We start from the raw sequence: 19,648 nt of genomic DNA on the forward strand, positions 1-19,648 counted from the left end.
GGGGAGGGAGAAGAGGGTGCGCCACTTTCAGATAATTAGCCTATTATCACACTCTGTTTAAAAGTTTTTTAATGTGAAACAGGCGCGCGGAAAGGTACAAGCGGTGACTGGAAGTAATGAGTGTAAATGATGTGAAGGTGATGGAGAATGATGGAAGCAGTCTTTTACGCACATCATCATCATCATCATCATCATCATCGCCCTCCGGGCTGTCCTCACAGCTGAAGTTCACTCAGTGATCGTCTTCGCTGTGTGTATTACCCTCATCGTGATGCACTTGCTCGCCCTCTTGCTTTCTCTCTTGAAAAAAAAGGAGAGCGGGGGAAGAGAAGCTCTCTTTGTGGAGGGAGGCGCTCATTCATCCAGCGGCTCCGCGAGGGGACAGGAGCGGGAGCCCGCTCTCTGAGAAGCAGCCACTCTCAGCATCGCGCGGTGCGGCAAAGAGGGAATCCAGCCAGGGTGGAGGAATCTGTCTTTTTTTGCGTTCAGCCTCTGGAAATACCCCGGACTGGACCGCGCGCGGACGTCCTCAGAATGAACTCCTGTCGCCGCAACTTGTCACCGGGGAGCGGACACCGGAGCATCCTCTCCAGAAATAAAAGTTGAAGAACGGCAGATCTCATATTGGAATAGCACTCGATGTAAAGGACTTGGTGCAAATCACTTTTTTTTTTTTTTTTTTTTTTTTTTTTTTTTTAAGTAAAGGAAATCGGACCAGAGAATCTTCGAGGTTTTGTTTCCCGCTACGACGCGCAGGATCGGAGGAGTTTACTCATTCTTGAAAGCTGTTCCTGTTGCACCATCAGCTTAAGGTGCTGTTAACACAGTCCAATGTGACGCTGGACATTTCATTTCTGAAGAATCGGTGGGTTTAAGATGAATTTTCGGCGACGGTTCAAATGTGCGCCACGCGCCAGGCCACTTTCGGATTCTTAAGAGTTGCTGTTCTCCCGGTCCGGAGAGAATGAGGTGTCTCTGGGTGAAGCATGAGCGGTCAGAGAATCGGTCATAAGCGGCTGTCTCTGCTATGGGAGGGGGCGGCTCTCAGCCTCTGGCTCTGCTGCTGCTGCTGCTGGACCTCCGGGACCGGAGCCGCCGCCGGAGCCGCCGCCGGGGCCGGGGCCGGAGCCGGACCGGGAGACAGCGCCCCCGGCTCTCTGGCCTGGCTGCTGTCGGATAAAGGGCCGTTCCAGCAGTCCCTGGAGTTCACGGAGGCTGCGGAGAGGTACCAGCAGGGATTCAGCACCAGATACAAAATCTATAGGTGAGACACAGCACGCGCTCCCAGTCACCGCCAATAATTGAGTGAACGTGTGCGCGTGCGTAATAGCATTCGTGAGATAGCGGCCGATTTCGGGGGCTATAGCTGTTTGCAGTCATTTCCTTCCCTCCTTATTTGCTACTGGATCATTTTACTGATGAGCAATTTGAGCCCGAGTGGAAGTTATCAGCGCCGGCAGCTGCTGGAGTGTTTGGAGCGAACACCTGCACGCGCTCACAATTGCCCTCACAGGTATCTGCACCAATTTACCGGCGAGCTGATGAGCAAGTCTGAAGAGCTACTGTCGCCACGGAAAGTGTGCCCTTTGCTCCCGAAGCGCTCTGAATGCAGAACCATCAGGGATCTGAGTAGCAGGCGGCTCTCGGCCCTTCTCTTCTCATGCAGCCTGTGAGATGCGATGGGAGTGTTATTGCTGATCTTTCAGAATGACCTCTGCAGCAGGAGGTAATCCAATGACAGCATTTATGGCATCTTTTCACTGAGTTTCCTGCAGCATCCCCGAGGTGCTCTTAACAGCTGCTGGTGCAACACCAGCTTTCACTGCCTCTGCTGTTGTGGAGTTTGGTTGAAGGATGTAAAGTTTCTTTTCAGCCGCCAGCAGGCAGAGCTACTTCTGAATGTATAGGTGTGTAAATCAATGTCTCCACTGTAGTTTCTTTTAAAGTAGACTTGCAGTCCGAATGTCCCTCGAAAGGCTTCTTGTTTTCCACAATTACCAAGAAAAATCATTGCTGGGGACAAAGAGGAGGGGAGCCGGGACAGCCGGTCTCGCCTCCTGAGGGACTTTCACCCTGCAGCACTCAGCCCTGCCCTGTAAGCCGGCTGCTCACATTTTTAACTCAAAGGCTGCTTTGCAGATTAGGGATTTTCGGATTTTAGGATGGTTCCAAAATGAGACCCAGCTGAGGTAAAAGCCTGCTGTAATAAGATGATAACTGACAGCAAAGCCCTTTTGAGACTCTTTGCACATTTCTGCACCTGATGTAAGCCGCTATTTAAATATTTTGAGATAAAATCTGGAAAAAAAAAGTAGAACGATTCAGTGCAATTATTCTCAGAAATGTTTCCCAACTCTTCCCACTTCTTGCAGCATTGCGAGCTCCTAAGTTTCTGAAACAGCCTGGGGCTGACGCAGCTCCTCCACCCCTCACACCGCGCTGATGGATGCAGTCATGTGGCTGTCAGTCATGTGGCAGCGTGTGATTAAGTTGTCGATTTGCTCTCCACAGCTGCTCCCGCTATCTTTTTTCTTCTGCACCCTTTTAAGAAACATTTACATCAGGGCTGATTGCTTTTCCGTGGTGCGGCGTGGGGTTCGGCGGTCGGGTGGCGTGCGCTCCTCCACCTCCTTCATTTGTCACAGTGTGAGCAGCGCTGATGGAGTCGCCGCAGGCTGAACCCAGATGTCCACTGGATACGGACACTCGGCCTGTCCCCTCGTTATGATGATTGGCTGTAATAATACACTCCACACTCCGTCCCGGTCCCCCAATTATTTCCCTGCCGACGGTTTCGCTCGTGGCGGCGATTTGATGGCCTCCTGGACGGAGGGAGGGCCGCGGAGCGGCGGGCGGATGCTGTGGGAGAGGCAGGCATTAACTGGTGCTCCACGGACCGACGGAGAGACGGTTTGTGTCTATCTCCAGCTCGGCGAGACAAGTGTCCAAAGGGCACAAGATAACAAATGAAGGCGGCCGATGAAGTGGGGACTTTATTTTGTGCCATTCTGAGGCCGAGCGAGGCGCAGCTTCGCATCCCAATAAGTTCTTCCTTTCTGCATGGAGAAGTTTTTTGGAGCTGTTCTCTTTCTGTGAGCCTGATTCTCAAGCAGGGGTCGTCCAGGGGTAACTACAGTCTGGAGAGAGGGCCAAAAAAGTGACTTGGTTTAAACACATTTCTGATTTTGCTGAGAGTTGATGTTATTTTTGTCACTGTTTCTGCAGTCTTGTGGAGTTTGACTGAAAAACGTAGAGTTTCTTTTCACTGAGGTTTCCTTCCAAATGGTTTTAACAAAGTAAAGAGGAATCCAGAGAGCAGACTGCGTTTGGGAGTGAAGTGAAGAAACAGGCACGATTATAATCCAGAGCGATTCTGATTCACAGGACGGACTTTCAACCAGCCTGAACACAACAAGCGCGATGTGAAGATATTCCCCTTTCCAAGGCTTCTCTTTTCAGTCATATTGCCCTCGTTGAGATGCGTTTGAGTTCCAACTAAAAAGCTACCGCCAGCAGCTGGTTGACTGGAGCGAGAGACGGAAACAACAAGGCTTCGTCTGTGTAAAGGTCAAAAAACCGGCTCATCAGGACTGGCTGTGATGAGTGCTTCAGAGGAGCAAGTGAGCAGAGTTTAAACTGAGCACTGAATAATTCCTCATAATATCTCCTTTGTGCTGATCTGAAGAGTAGTAGTAGTGGTACGAGGACGAACCTGACTGAACCCACCGGAAAGACGAGAGCAAAGCATAGAAGCACAGTAAAGCACTTGTGTGAAGTACCCACTTGTACGAAAACTAACATCTGAGTCGGTGTATAGTAAGTACGTCAAACGGAAAAATGGAAGGAAAAAAAAAAACAATCCTTGTGGTTTAAAATCGTCTTTGTGGAAATCTCAGGTCACATGTAGGTGAAAATGGAACAGTAGTACATGGAGATGTGATTTGAATCAATCACCTCAGATGAAGCGGGCCTGGAGGTCCTCCTCCGTGTGTATAGACCGACCTGCCAGGACCCCGAGCAGAGTGTGTGTTCATGTGTGTGGTTTGTGCTGTCGCCGTCGCGTTTGCAGGGAGTTTGGTCGATGGAAGGTCAACAGCCTGGCGGTGGAGAAGAGGGATGGCGGCGGCGGTTTGACTCCGCCCCTCGACCCGGACTTCACGCACACCGTCCGCCAGCTGGGGAGGCGGCCGAGCCTCCAGGCGATCACGGAGAGCCTAATCAAGAAATACGGCACCCACCTCCTCCTCTCCGCCACTCTGGGAGGTACGGTAGAGCTCAGTGATTCACCAGCTCCTCCTGTCCCCGTGTCCCCTCCCTGTCCTCTTTTTCTTTTTTTTGTTTCCTTTTTCCACCATATGGGGCCTTGATTTTATCGCCTGCTGCTTTCTGAGCAACAAAGCATATAATCGTATTTTTGGATCAGTGTGCTTTTTGGCTCAAATCACATCAATTCTCTGTTGCTTAGATTATAACAAGTACATAGTAGGAGGCGGGAAAAGACAGCAGGGTTCCACAAACGGAGCATCCCAGCTGTTTTACAGCATCGTCTCTTCCATGCTAATTCCTCACTTTCATCAGTTATGTTCACAAAAGTGTCATTTGAAAATGTGGTTCATGGAAAAGGAATGTAACTCAGGACTGTAGGTAAACAATCCATTTTAATCATTCCAATCAAAACTGTCATTTCTTTTCACCAAGTAATTTCAGGATTGTTCTAGAGATTGAATTGCTTTTATCCCATTTTCACAAACACCACGGCAGCCAGCGCTCCCTAAACGTGCCGCTCGCTTGTCAGTATCTTATAAAATCATAATTCATTCATCAAAGAAAATTCTAATAGAGTAATTTGGAAGTGCACTCAGCAGACTGCAAAGCAACTGAAGATTTAAATGAAAATGAAGCCTTTATTGCTCAGCTGAACTTGGACTCTTGAATTACTGCGGTCACCCGGCATTTCGTCTAATATACTGCATATAAAGATAGACGGCATGCCTCTCGTTCTGCCTATTGTACAGAAGTGAAGCCAAAGTCTTTGGGATCTATAGTGTAGGCTGCCATCTTTTATGGGTGACATATTTTGGGAACATGGTTTCTGCTGCAGCGGCCAGCAGTGGAGCTACAGTCCTGATGCGCCTCATGGCAGCCACAGACGTCAACACGCACCCCCATTTATCACCTAAAAACACACCCACAGACCCCCGTGTAAGTCCCAGCCTCAGCGTCCGGGCTTGGGAGCCTGTCCATGTAGAGTTTGCATGTTCTCACTATGCATGCATGAGTTTTCACTCAGTTCTCTAGTTTGTACAGTAACAGACATTTTAGGTTGACTGGTAACTCTAAATCGTAACTGTGAATTTGGCAACCAGACAGATAGATAGATAGATAGATAGATAGATAGATAGATAGATAGATAGATAGATAGATAGATAGATGCTTTATTAATCCAGAGGGAATTCAGGTGTTCAGTAAGGTTACCTACAACTACATGAATACGACAGGCAGGTTAAACATCACTGCTGGGTTAAGTATATTATACATAAAACATAAAAAAAAAAAAACACTGCTACTTTAAGCATCTATACGCACTGTTCGCACATTTCGAGGCACACAGGCTTCACAGTGACAGTCAGATTGGTGCAGATGTGAGACCGAGGGTTGGGTTCTCCACCAGTCCTCCACCAGGCCCCTGGACTCCCTTCCCGTCCAATCACAGTACAGTCCGAGTGCCTCTGCATGTGGCCCGATAGGTCAGAAAATCACCCAGATTAACAGAGTGTGAGTCTGTAAAACACTTATTCCATATCACAACATCACAATAGTGTCATTTGACCAACTTCCAGCCTGATCAACTCATTAAGGCCAAACACTGAATAAATTAACAGCTGGACTACCGTATTGTAGTGATACAAGCTGGTAAAGCTTGGATATGTTTTATGTTTCAGGTTCATTCATATGGAAGAGGCTTTTAATTTAATTTGCACTGATTTTGCTTTTGGCCATTGATGTTTTGGCTTCGCTGATCAGAAGCTGTTCCAGTGCCCATCGTTTGCTTCCTGCTGTCATTTGCTTCCTGCTCAAGTACCAAAGGCGTGAATTCACGAGGCCACCCAGCAGCCCTCCGTGTTTCTAGTCCGCAGCTTCTTTGAGATTAGGACTCTGCCTGTTCAGTAATTCACCCATGCTAATACAAATTCTGTTTACCTGACAAGGGCATCGAGCAGCAATAAGAATTACGACTAACGGCCGTCAGAAACAAAGGGTGAGGTTGTTTGGCGTTGTTATACAGCTACAAAACTTAATAGGGAGGAGGTCATAGTCAATAAACACGTCAAGAATAGAGAAACAGCTCAGACGCTGAGGAATACTTTTTGCTCCAGGCTTCCTGCTGAAAATGAAGATTGTTTTCCTCTTATTATTTTTGCGGGGAGCACAGGAAACTTTTGCGGAAAGCACTGATAAACAAAGTCATTATGTCAATCATCCTTGTAGGATATCAGATGACGATTACTTTTCTCTTTTTTTTCTTCTCCGGACTGGCGTGATGAGGTTTGGCCATAATAACCAGAAAGGTCAACAAATTGTAATGGAAATGGCATCTGTTCCCGGAAAAAAGGGGAAACAAATGGCACTAATCACACGCGCCTAAAGGTCACCGTGATAGATCCCCTTTTCCAGCCTTGACCATCAGCAAGTGTTCGACACGACGGCGGCGGATTAGAAAGCAAATGCGAAAAATGGAATGTGACGTTTGAGAAAAAAAAAAAGCCATTGTTACCAAAAACATGTTGGCAAAAACATGCTTATCTATTTCTATGAGAGCAGCGGGAAACGTCACGTTTTAACTGAACTTGTTTCGCCAAGTTCCGTGCTCTGAAAACCAGACTGCACTTTCAGAGCACTGCGGTTTGTTCATTTCCCCGTAATGAATAATTTGTTCTCCCCAGATCCTCTTAAAAACTCCCGACTCAATCCCCATCAGTCAACAATGAGAGTGAATTTCTGTCTTTGTCCATACTGTAAGTTTTCTGTGGGAAAACCTTGGACTTGTTAAATTGACTTGGCACTTCTGAGACCAGCTAAATCCCATCTGTAGGGAAATCCGAAGGACTAACAGTGAAGCTTACGACAACAGAAGGGTTTTGGAGTTTGTCCTTGCCGGGCTGGAACGTGTCTGGAGGTTGGTGTGTTTACGTACGTTGTTCTCCTCCGCACAGCCGGGCGTCGGCTGTAAATATATATGTTTTGTGTAATCAGAAGATCACACAGGTTTTCATGCGCGGCCTTCAATTTGAGGTTGCTGCAGTTTCACCTGCCATGAAGACGTTCTTCAGAATGTTCTCGCCGCTCGTGTGAGCGAAGCCTCAGACCGAGGCGTATGTTCCTGAAAACTCAGCCGGCTGGAAGGAATAATGGGCCTTATTGATGACCTCTCCACCCGAAGCGAACGCAGCAATTTTACACCTGCTCTCTGGGGAATACAGTAGTGGGAAGTTGCGCCCAGAAATTGCGCAAAAATGACCAATTGCGAGAGGAGAAGACGCGACAAGTTGTAGAAAAGTGAGGCGCTTTAGCAGAAGGAGTAAATTACAGCACTTCATCACAGAGTTTTCGAAGCTGACTTTCCCTCCACCAAACAGCTAAAATCTGTGAAGCTCCGGCTCGTGTTGCGGCTCTCTTCTTACTTCTCCGGTCCAGTGTTTGGCTTCCATCCCCTGAAACTGAAGAGACTGAGAGAACAGCTGTGCTTTTTGAAAATCTGCGTTTGACGCCGTTCATGAGCAACGTTTGTGACGACCCAGACAGTTTGGAGGATGTTTCTGGTCCCAGATACAAAAAATGCACCTGTAATGTGAAATTCGACACCATCTAAATACTGTACTTCTCATATGTTTTACGTTTTCTTATCATTACTTCAAGAAACTGTGTTTTTTTTTTTTTTCTTTTTTCAATTAGGAGCTGTGAGGTTTTGAAAAACCATTGAAATGTTTCTCAATTTAATTAAAACTACGGAAAAAAGTTTTCTGTTACGTAAGATGTTTTAGGATAGGACTCTAACCAGTGTTTGAAGAGAATCTTTATTGAAACTGAGGGCTTTCGAGGCTCTCCTCAATATTAACACAGTGCAGGAGTAATTTCTTGGAGAGCCTCAGTGGCAACCAGAGACCTGCTTTGTTTCATGTGTGATTTTTGGCCATTATAATTTAAGATAATTAAAATAATTAAGGGAACTTGATCAATGATCTTGAATAAGCTCTCTTTATTCATGAGGAGTTTAATAGATGCAGAGACCTTGTCTGTGCCTTTTCCTCCAATCATCCAAACCATCAGTTCTCCCACAGCACTTAATCACTGCTGCGCTTTTCTCTCCAATCTGAAAAGATCCTAATGAAAGGTGATTAGTGCTGCTCTGTCAGAGCTAATGAACCTCTCGTTGCCTCTGCCTGGCTGTCACCAGGGGAGGAGTCTCTCACCATATTTGTGGACAAAAGGAAGCTCGGCCAGGAGTCTTCCTCCCCGGGCGCCGAGGGCGGCCGCGGCGGCAACCGGACCTCGACGGGCGCCGTGACCCTGGAGGCCCTCCACCAGCTGGCCGCCTCCTACTTCACGGACCGGGAGAGCACCCTGCGCAAGCTGCACCACCTCCAGATCGCATCCACCGCCATCAGGGTACGTGGAAGCCAGAAAAAGTGTCAATACGACCGCGATCCGCCGGGAAGCGGAACGACGAGTCGCTCTGACGTCTCCTGGTTTGTAAAGCCTCCAGCCGCTCCACATCAAATGCAGCTCAGAGTTGAGTTTTTTCAGTTTCCTAAAAACTCGCTGTAGATTCATAAAGGATGTATTCAGAGAAGAAAGACGACGTCAGACTGTAAAAATCAATGCAGGCTTCATCTGCCTCTTAGTTTCAACTTTATTTGAAACTGGGTCCATGAAATTAAATTAATTTTGGCATTCTCTTTTCTGGAGTGATGTTATCTATTTTGATATCTATAAAGGGGATGTTGAAAATATTTCTCAGTGTATTGATATTTCTGGTTCGCTGTAGTTGTTCTTGTTGCATCAGTAAGGCTAGAAACATCCTGAAGATCAGCGGCACCGTAGATATCTGATCTGTTTGTCTTCCTACGGAGCAAAATCCTGCAGATGTTCACTGCACCACTGCTTAGCCCTGCTATTATGTAAACGTTCATTTCAACAAATGTTGGTTGCAGGAAAATCAAACAGTAAGTTCAACTTTAGAAAAACTGCAGCTGCAGGAAGCCTAAAGACGTACGGAATGGGAATACCTAAAAAGACAATCTTGAGCTGCAGCGTTACAGAGGTTCATGTCAGGGTTCAGACCGATGATAACGGATCAGGAAGCAGATGAAGGTTCAGACAGTTTGCTCGTGGTCATGCAGACAGAGGTCAGAACACGTGTGATCAGTCAGAGTGGCAGATGAGCGCGATGCAGGAACTCCAGGTCAAGAACAGGGCCACCGAACGTGAGCAGACTGGATTTGGAGAATAAGTAATAAAGTAAAGATGGGCAAATGATTCTGCTGTGAGAAACTCGGCCTGTTCCTCTCAGCTCACCTCCAAATGATATAAATCTCATTAAAAAACATGCTGCAGTTCACTGATTCAGCTCAGTGTCTGTCGAGTTGTTGTATTTCTTTGCATGGTTTTTAAGGTGATGGTGACTCAAATTTGAAAGACTTAAATCCTTCAGTTAAAAAAAAAAAAAATTATCAATTCGCCCACAAGCATGAGTTACGTCCACTGTTAAAATAAGGCCAGCCGCCTCGGAATAGAAGGAAAACACTTGTATTGCATGCATAATGTAGACTCGTCTTCATTTGATTCATTCTCCATCACTGACCCTCTGTGGTTCAAGGAAATGTGGTTAAAATCTCCGATAAAGTCCAGAACAAATACGAGGCGCATAACGCAGAGAGACAAACTGGCGACTGACAAGACTGAGGACGGCACATAAATACACTCCGGGAGCGGAGCGTTAACGAGCAGCGCCTTCGTACAGTCCAGGGCGAGGAGGCGCCGAGGAGCAGCGCAGAGTTACGGCCTCTTCGTACTTCGCAAGAACGGAGAAACTCGTTCTTTCTCCAGGGCTGCAAGAAGAGAGAAACATCATTCTTCTCCCACAGCCGGTTTGGATGTTTTCACAGCTTCTCCTCAGAACGTCGTGAGGCCCGAACGGGTTCCTCGTGCGGTTTCTGACAGCGAGCACGTGATTGGTCAGAAACCTGAAGAGATCAATGAGACATACAGACTCCAGAAAGTACGGAGCGCAGAACGGATCGCGACTCTGGCGACAGTTCAGGATTTACCCGGGAGGGCAAATTTAAGGAAGTTGAAGATAACTTGCAGGAACACATCTCTAATACCAGCTTAGGGACCTTCTTTCACCGTAATTACATAATCAGGCCGGATTAAGAGCAAACGCTTATTTCCAGAATTGGCCTGCCGTGAGCAGACTCACCTGGAAGCAGACGGGCTGCCGGCGGCTTCTCCAGGTACGGGGAGGCGTTTTCCTCCAGCGGCGAGTTTATTTTGGTGAAAATATCCTGAAGCCGGGAACAAACATTTCGCTCGATCTGTTATCAGAATATGATAAATGAAAGTCTGGAAAGTGTTTATAGCTTGCCGCCTCTAAACACACTAATTAGCAGCCTGTTTTCAGGCTGCAGAAGAAACAATGCCGCGCGATGCGAGGCCTCCGAGACGTCGGCTGCTCGCTGGCTTCGAAGGAAGCGGCGGAGCAGCAGTTGTGCTTCCTGTAGTATGAAACACCGATCATCCATTTCATCATCTGAAGTGGCTATTAGAGCGCCGTGCATTAATCAGCCCAAGGGGCAAACGGAGATGCTAAAGTGAGTAGCCACTGATGAAGACAAGTGCCCCCCCAAAATGAGAACCTGCTCCTCTGGTTATGCATCAGCTTGATGGATTAAACATATCATTCCATTTATTTCCAGCCGGGCCGACTCCCGTCCGTTTGGCTTTCTGCGGCAGGTGCAGAGTCGAGGCTGATTGAAGATCAGAGGAAGAGAAAAGAGCGGCCGAGGGAGATGAATACTGCACTTTATGAGGGACGTAAAGCGGCATCTGCAGTGGACGGCCGTTCATTAAAATCACATATGGTTCCGGGAGTCAGAGCGAATTCACAGCGACTGTGAGAGAAACACAATCGCTTGAGCTTTGGGAGTTTTTAAACTGAACATCAGACTTGATTACTGTTGGAAATGATGGAAGATGACAAGTGGATCAGTTTAAAGTTTTTCTGTCGGATGCAAGCTGGTTTCCTCGTTTCCATCAGAGGAAATGATTCTGTCTGTCTGTGGAGAGAATTCGTTGTAATCGAGGATCGCTTGAATATCAGTTGCAGGGTGGTTCTCTGTATGTCCACATTTTGTGAAGCATAAGATTGTTTTCCTTAAAAGACAAGAAATGCTCCAGTGGGATGAGTCAGTGTGCACAAAAACATGCAGGTCATGTCAGGGAGACAAGAGACAGAAACAGACTTTTAATGTTTTCTTTGTATCAGCAGAGGAAATAAAAGATCTTTCCACAAAGCCTGGATGGCTCCAGAACACACAAACTAAAGCTAAACCCTGCTGTGTCCCGTCGGCGCCTGCAGGTGACCGAAACCAGAACCGGTCCTCTTGGATGCAGCAACTATGACAATCTGGACACCGTGAGCTCCGTGTTGGTCCACAGTCCGGAAAACAAGGTGCAGCTACAAGGTAAGCCCCGCCGCGGAGGTGCAGCCTGACATTCTGGAAGGTAATCTGATTTGCTTTCATGTCAAATCAAATGAGATTACGGAGACTAAATTCAGATCGAGACTGATTGAAGTCTTCTGAAGTGGTGCTTTGCAAAAAGAAGTGAAGATGCCTAATCCGAAAAAAAAAAAAAAAATCAAAACTATTGCTTTAAAGGGCTGATTTTTATGTTCTTATCCTTATCTCGTTCTCAGATGAATCCTACAGCTGCATGCTGTCCGTCTGCTAATCCTGGCCCCTTTATTACTTCAGACAGAAATCTTTGAAAATGCTCTCAAATATACACAGAAATCCGTTTCTGAAGGTCATTAATTAAAGTGAAGATGACTCCCTAGTCCGTTTTACTATTATCTGGCTCACTAGTGAATAACCGAAGGATCCGCGTTATATCGATGTTTTCAGACTACAAGGAAGCAAGTCGCTGTTTATGTTAGATTTCTGCTCCTCAGAGAGGAGGGGTTGCTTTAGTTCTTTCCTCTTCCTGGAATCTGAGGAGTATTTCTCGTGTTGGATGCTGCAGGGCTGCAGGCCGTCCTGCCGGGCTACCTGCAGAGCCGCTTCATCCAAGCGGCCCTGGACTACATCGGCTGCAGGTCCGAGGGCCGGTTCGTCTGCCGGGGCGGTGACTGCTGGTGCGACTGCAGCCCCGACTTCCCGCAGTGCAACTGTCCGCTGTCCGACCTGGACACCCTGGAGAACAGCCTGCTGCGCATCAGGGACGCCTGGAGGCTGGCCAACCGGGAGTTCGAGGAATCGGGTGAGTCAGAAAGTCATTTAACGCGTCCCTCCACAATGGGACCTGAAAATGTCAGGCTGAATGGAGCTTTCAGAAAGGCCGCATGTGGCCCGCCGGCTTTAGAACCGTCCCCGAGACTCCGGACATCAGCGCCGGTCACCTTTTCTGAGAAGGGAGGGGAAAAAAAAATGTAGAAATGTGTTTTAGAGCTAAAACATGGCCTGTTGTTTTTTTTTCTCTTTCTAAATGCGTTCTTAGCTGTCAAGCCGTGGCAGCTGCCTGACACCGAATCAAGAGAGCCGTCAGTTATTGTGTCAAATCAAATGATTGTTCCGCTGCTCTCAAGGTGCTCCGGGCGGCTTTTAGGGCCTTTTTTGTTGTTGTTGTGTTTTTTTTTTTTTTTTTAAAACTCCATCTGTTCTTACCAAAGTGCTGTGAAGAGTCACGGAACACAAAGAAAAAGAAAAATATCAAAAAGAAACTTCAGAGTGTAAGAACAGTGAGGAACACGGTGCGAGCTGACCGCCGAGCTCCTGAGGTCTTACCGGACAGGTTCTAGGGCTTTTAGTTTCCATCTTGTTTTGTTTCCAGTGTTTTCAGTTAACTGAAGCAGGAAGTGGGATGCTGCACATATGAGTTTTTTCCATTTGATCTTAATATATATTTAAATTCCAATCTGTTTCAGAGTCTATTGTCTTTTCTGTCACTGGATAAATGAATAAATAAAACCGAGTCAAACATTAAAAACATCTATTTTAAACCTTTTTTACTGATAGTATCTGTCTGTGTTTGGTCATGGTTTAAAGAAAAACAGATATATTCTTCCAGATGGTTTACTTTTGAATAATATCTAATGATATTTTATCCTACCTAGAATGGAATTTAAGAAAACGTCTTTGTAAAGCACAACTCGTGTTTGATATCTGTTCTCTTCTGTTATTAATTATCCGTCAATCCCTCTGATTTCTGTCCTCACAATGAAATCAATCCTAATCTTAATAAAGTTAGAGTATAAAGTATTAGAAGCCTTATCTTAGTAGAGGGGCGCTTCCCAGAATGCCAGGTTGTAAGCTTCACCTCATCAATAAAAGTCAGAGTCAATATCTTCATGTTACTCTCATCCTTTTCTTCCAGGTGTCAGATCCTGTCAGTTTATTCTTATCAGTGTTAAAATCAGCGAGACTATAAAATTAACTCTGAAATCTCCGGGTTGCCTGCTGTGAAATTTGCTCTCTCTGTGGGCGAAAACGCCGAGATGGCGCCGATTGAAATTGAAAGTAAAAATAGTGTGTCTGAAATGTCAGCGACTTCTTTTTGAAAATATGAGTCTGAAATGTACTATCGGTGTGTCTCACACACACACACACACACCGCAGTGAGCAGTTGAAACTGTATGATCCAGACTACGCTTACAGGAGAAACCGCCTCAGTTTGCCTTTATTCAGGCGAAAAGACTGAATAAACATCAAATTCAAAATCGCGCTATATATCCAGATCTCCAGGTTTTTTTCCCGCCCTCTCCGCTCTGAGCTTTCCACAACAAAACAAAGCATTTACACACACACACAGACACACACATAAATAAACCAGCAATTACACCCAACCTGGCCGGTGTCCAAACACGGACTAATGTATAATTGCATTATTTTCGAGACTGTGCTATAATTACCGTAAACATAGGATGCATCTGCGGAGGAGATTAGTCGTCTCGCCTGGCGCTCACAACGGTTTACACAACGGGAAGACAAACCGGCTGCCGGAGGAAACAAAGCCAATGTTATGGTGTCGGATAAGGGAATATGCACGACGCGCATGTGGCGGAGAAACGGGAAACGGGAAATCGTCCTGAGCGTGTTTCAGTCATCTGTCTCTTCTCCTGAAGCCCAAATGAAACGCGCTGCTTTTCCACTTCAGCCTGAGCGATTAAGTGATTAGTTACCATGGAAATGTGTCTTTTTTTTTTATTTAAAATTCACTCCATTAAGGACACGAACTGCACATCTACTCGTCCCTGATTAGAGACGAGCGGCTCTGAAGACGAGCGGCGCCGTTTGCCGACAACAGGTGTGACGTGCGCGAAATGTCTCCACCAAATACGAAAGCAGTTTGTTTGTTTGAGATCAGCAAAACCTCCCTCCAAAGAAGATCTAAATAACAAAACACACTTTGTGGTGGCAGCGTGGCAGCTGTTATCCCTCCTCTTGAGCTGTTTAATTTTCTGGGACAAACAATGAGGAATGGAGGTTTTTTTTTTTTTTTTTTGGGCGGTGTTGCCCCGCGGCTCGTAGCCACAGGCTGAGTTTACTTATTCATGTTCTCCTTCCCCACCAGAGGAGTTCCAAAGCTTTGTTGGGAAGCTGCCAACCCATTACGCCGTAAACACATCTGTCGTGGAGCACTTGTGGAGGACGGACGGCGGCCTGCTCCAGCGCTACAGGCAGCTGGAAACCAGCAGCAGCCGGCTTTTCGCCAAAGCCCGCCGCACCACTAACAAGCTCTTCAGCCTGAGCAAGAGGTGTCGAAAACAGCCCAGAATAATCCAGCAGAGGCCGAGGTAAGAAGCGAGACGGGGGGAGGGGGGACGGGAGGGGGAATATTTATACTGCAGCCTGTTAACCCAAGGTGCTCCCCAAAACTTATAATTATGAGAATGATTTATGCGGCGGGCGGCGGGAGAAAGCAGCCGAGCGAGACGGTACTTATTAGAAGGCACTTTAGGAAAAGTAGTGGTGGAGTGAGGTGAAAAGTGCTGACAGGAGCAAAGCGGCTGCTGAAAGACAAACGGGACGGTGTTTGGCCAAACCGACACATTTAGGCGTCCGCAATTAATCCAGCATTGTTTCTTCTGTTTACCCACCGTCCCCGCTGAGGGTGCCCAGTCTGATGGGCCGCAAGGTTTCACTCTGAAAGTCATGCAGAAATAAATAAATCAGTGTATTTACTGTCACTCTGTAACAGAACAAAGCCTTTTCTTTGGGCTCAAGCTTGTGTTTGAAAGTCCGCCTCTCCTCCTTCACCGACCCCTGACTGGCAGCGCTTCGGGGGAAACGTTCCGGGGTCGGAGGGCAGATGGGCCGACAGGTGGAGCGAGTTCTGACCAAACTCAGTTTATCTCAGCCAGGTGGAGACGGCATCACGTAACGCTACAAACACAGCATGAAAGCAGCCAATATGGACTAGTCTGGTCCGGTCTAGTTTAGGATAGTATTGTTTGCATTCAGTGTGAATGTTTAATTGTTTGATAGATTTGTATTTATTCAAATAGGCACTTATCTGAAACGATCATCTATAACAAAGCAGACGTCCATAAACATCTGGGGATATAATATATAATAGATCAAGTAGAAATGTTTGATCAATGTTGAGGCGAGAGTCATGTGATCGGTGAAGTCGTTCCGTCTCTGTTGCGCGGGATGCAGGGAGACGCCGGGCGGCGGAGAAGGCTGCAGTAAAGGCTCATGGACTCTCCGTATATCTACTCCCGGTTTTACTGTTCCAGCTGCGGCTCCGGCCACACACTCCCACCTGGGCGCTCTATTTCAGCGGCCTATCAGAGGCCGGCGGAGTCATAACTCCAGTCAGATTTATGCCTCTCTCATGAACACTCTGTGTTGATAGCTATTTCTGGCAGGGAAATTAACTAAATGACACAATCCATCAGCTTACTACTGAAATGCAGGCACTGCCTCCTCAGTCCACAATCCAATTACAGTTCTTTATCACACCCCCTTCTGCTTGTAAAAAAAAAAAAGGAAACTCAATAGTGGCTCAGAGTATCTGGAAAGGATGTCGCTTCATTTCTGAGTCACAGAGAAATGAAATATTAGCATTCTTTTATTGATTTGGTTTCTTTTTCTGTTGAACCATTGTAATTTTCTTTTAAATGCGTGTTTGTCACCTTGCTTCTGTAGGCAATAAAACCTCCAGAGAAAAGTTATGTGAACAGCAATACAGTGAGGGATGGGGATTCCCCCCCAGGTCTCATAATACTTAAGTCATAATCAATGTTATTGCAAATTTAAGCACCTTGAGTCCCGAGTATTGCAGAGCATTAAAATAACACATGATTGCAATTTGTTTAACCCACCAAAAGGAATAGATTTTCACCTCAGTTCTATCATTTCGATTGCAGCCAACATTGCTTCTACTGCAACAAGCAACGTAAAAAAAAACATTCTCAGATCAATATTTTCCTATTTATTCTAAGCAAAAAGACGTTTCAACAGCAATCGGCATCACCAGTGTGAGTAAAACCAACAGAAACAGCTGTTTACAAAAGCATGCAAGGTTCAACTGCCAACATGAAGAGAAAAGTTTTTTTGCATAATAGCAGATGGTGAAGAACTCATGCTGTGTCACAAAACCCTCAGATCTGAACGCCACGGCCACAAACGGATGTAGAAAATTCATTTTAAAGCCATTTAAATCGGTTCAGCAAATGAAAATGTAGGTAAAGAGTCCAACACTCAACACACAGAGATTGTTGGAACACCATGTATAATGCATTAACTCTGCACAAGCACAGTTTCTCAATGGAACCTTGGTAAACTGTAGGAAAAACACGTATGCCATGAATGAATAATGAGTCAAACTCATGCATGAGTCCAATTACTTACTGAAGCTCCAGTATTTTCATAATGAGAATGAAAATACATTTCAAATTAATTCTAAAGTTGTAGGGCGGCGATCTATGTAAACAAATTGATTGACACGGTGGGAAAAAAAAGTGTCATAAATGTTGCATCTGACAAACTTATTTATTTATGCCGTAAAGCATCAATACTCAGCATCTGTCATCAATAAAGTATTGCGTTGCAGAACATGCTGCACTGTATTGATTTTACCCCCCCAAACACACACACACACACACACACACACACACACATACACCTTAAAGCCCATTGACAGTGTGTATCTGTTAGCATGTATGTGTGTGTGTGTCATCACGGCCCATCGGCGCCACGGGGGGGAAATCCTCCGGATTGAAATATTCATTCTGATCTGATTTTGCTGCCGAGGCTCCAGCTGAGTCGAGCCTAAATTGTTTTCGCCGCACATCAAAAACAAGACGTTTTTCGGGCAGAAGCGGGATTAATCTTCTTCTCAGGCGAAACATTTGTCGTCGTATGTTCACCAAAAAAAAAAAAAAAAACATTAAAATGACACAAAATGACAAATAGAGATGCGATTGAGAGACTAGGGTAGCTGGAGGTGTTCTGAAAGGCGTTGTGTCTCGTCCCGCAGGCCGCTGCTCTTCTGGCTGAGCTACGCTCTCTCCGTCCTCTACTGCAGCGAGAACAGCCAGCTGGGCGTCTACAGCGACGCCAGCCGCCGCTGCTCCTGCCCCTACAGCCAGCCCGGCTGCCAGGGCGTGGTGCCCTGCTCCGTGGGCGACGGCCCCCGCTGCGCCTCCTGCTCCGCCGAGAACCGCACCCGCTGCTCCAGCTGCAACCGCGGCTTCGCCCTGACGCAGGGGGCGTGCCGGCCCGCCGTGCCCGACCCCACCGACCCCTACCTGGGCCTGGAGAGCGACCGCGACCTGCAGGACCTGGAGCTGCGCTTCCTGCTGCAGCGCCGCGACCCGCGCCTCTCCCTGCACGCCGTCTTCGTGAGCAACGACGTGCGCGTCAACACGTGGTTCGACCCGTCCTGGAGGAAGAGGATGCTGCTCACGCTGAAGAGCAACCGGGTCAAGTCCAACCGGGTCCACATGCTCCTGGGGGTCGCTCTGCAGTTCTGCCTGACCAGAAACAGCACCCTGGAGCCGGCGCTGTCGCTGTTCGTCAACCCCTTCGGCGGCAGCCATTCGGAGAGCTGGACCATGCCGATAGGCCAGCACGGATACCCCGACTGGGAGCGCCAAAAGCTGGATATCCCTTTGGACTGCTATAACTGGACGTTAAGTCTGGGAAACAGATGGAAGAGCTTTTTTGAGACGGTTCATTTCTACCTGAGGAGTCAGAGCAGGGAGGCCGTGGGAGGAAGCAGAAACACGACTCTGTACAACGAGCCCCCGGAGGCGGCGGAGCCGGCCAACAGCATCGGCTACATGAAGGTCAACAGCATGCAGCTGTTTGGGTACAGCGTGCACTTTGACCCCGAGGCCATCCAGGACCTGATCCTGCAGATAGACTACCCGTACACTCAGGGATCGCAGGACTCGGCGCTGCTGCAGCTGGTGGAGCTGCGCCGCAGGGTCAACCGCCTCTCGCCCCCGGGGGCGCCGCACGTGGACCTGTTCGCGTGTCTGCTGCGCCACAGACTCAAGCTGTCCACCGCAGACGTGACCAGGATACTCACTGCCCTGCAGGCCTTCAGCGCCAAACAGCCCGACTACGTGCACTACGAGGCAAACAAACTGTGCAGCTAATGGCCACTGCTAAATGTTTTGTACTATTTCCCGGCCGCAGACAGGACGGCGGGATACATTGGTGTCACATGTGTGATTTGTTGTTCGAAACTGTGCTGTACATACACAGTGTGCAATTAAATTTGATGTTTTATTTCCTAATTTCAGTGTGGCGTTCTGAATATAAGCCCATGGAAATGGATTGGGGACGAAAGAAAATCCATTTCATGTTCAGCAGAAACCTTTTTTGATTAGAAATAGTGAATCGCTCAGAAATTCTAATCTGCTCCATCATTACAGATTCATTAAAAAAAAAAAAAAAAGTACTGTTCGTTTTCACTGATTCTCAGTTGCATGCAGCAGAAATTGTCCCCACAGTCTTCTCAGCTTGTCTCGGCGGAGAGTCCTGGTGGTGTGTGCCGTGTTGTTTGTGCCCATCTGGAGCCTGAGCGCACAAGGTCTCCATTCTCCATTCAGGGAGCCGCGCTGGCTCAGATTACTCAGTATATAGTGAGAGAAGGGAGGGTCGCAGTTCCTCCGCCGTCCCCGTCCGCCATTCACAGTTACGGTGATAGATGAGGCGGGGAGCCGCGGGGACATGTCCAGCATCAAACAGGAGCGAGCAGCGTATCGGCGGCCGGGATAGCAGCCTCACCGGGCGCCGAGGTGAGTCGGACCCTCGCAAGAGTGATCCCGGCTCAAAAAAACAAAAAAAAAAAAAACATAAAAAAAAAAGAGGAAATCAGCATTAATCCCCGAAGGGCTGTCGACGGCGCAGCC

At 47.3% G+C, this 19,648-nt stretch overlaps 1 protein-coding gene across 1 annotated transcript; it reads left to right on the forward strand.

The window, feature by feature from the left end:
• Positions 1–800: 800 nt before the first annotated feature.
• Positions 801–19,023, forward strand: LOC115405861 (BMP/retinoic acid-inducible neural-specific protein 3-like). Its single transcript, XM_030115612.1, has 7 exons — positions 801–1,264; positions 4,070–4,263; positions 8,456–8,667; positions 11,639–11,744; positions 12,304–12,540; positions 14,851–15,073; positions 17,764–19,023. Exons 1-7 carry the CDS (start codon positions 987–989, stop codon positions 18,887–18,889), a joined length of 2,376 nt encoding a protein of 791 aa, XP_029971472.1. The 5' UTR covers positions 801–986; the 3' UTR covers positions 18,890–19,023.
• Positions 19,024–19,648: the final 625 nt, after the last annotated feature.

The sequence above is a fragment of the Salarias fasciatus genome, chromosome 18, assembly GCF_902148845.1.
Source record: "Salarias fasciatus chromosome 18, fSalaFa1.1, whole genome shotgun sequence".
Lineage (NCBI taxonomy): Eukaryota > Metazoa > Chordata > Actinopteri > Blenniiformes > Blenniidae > Salarias > Salarias fasciatus.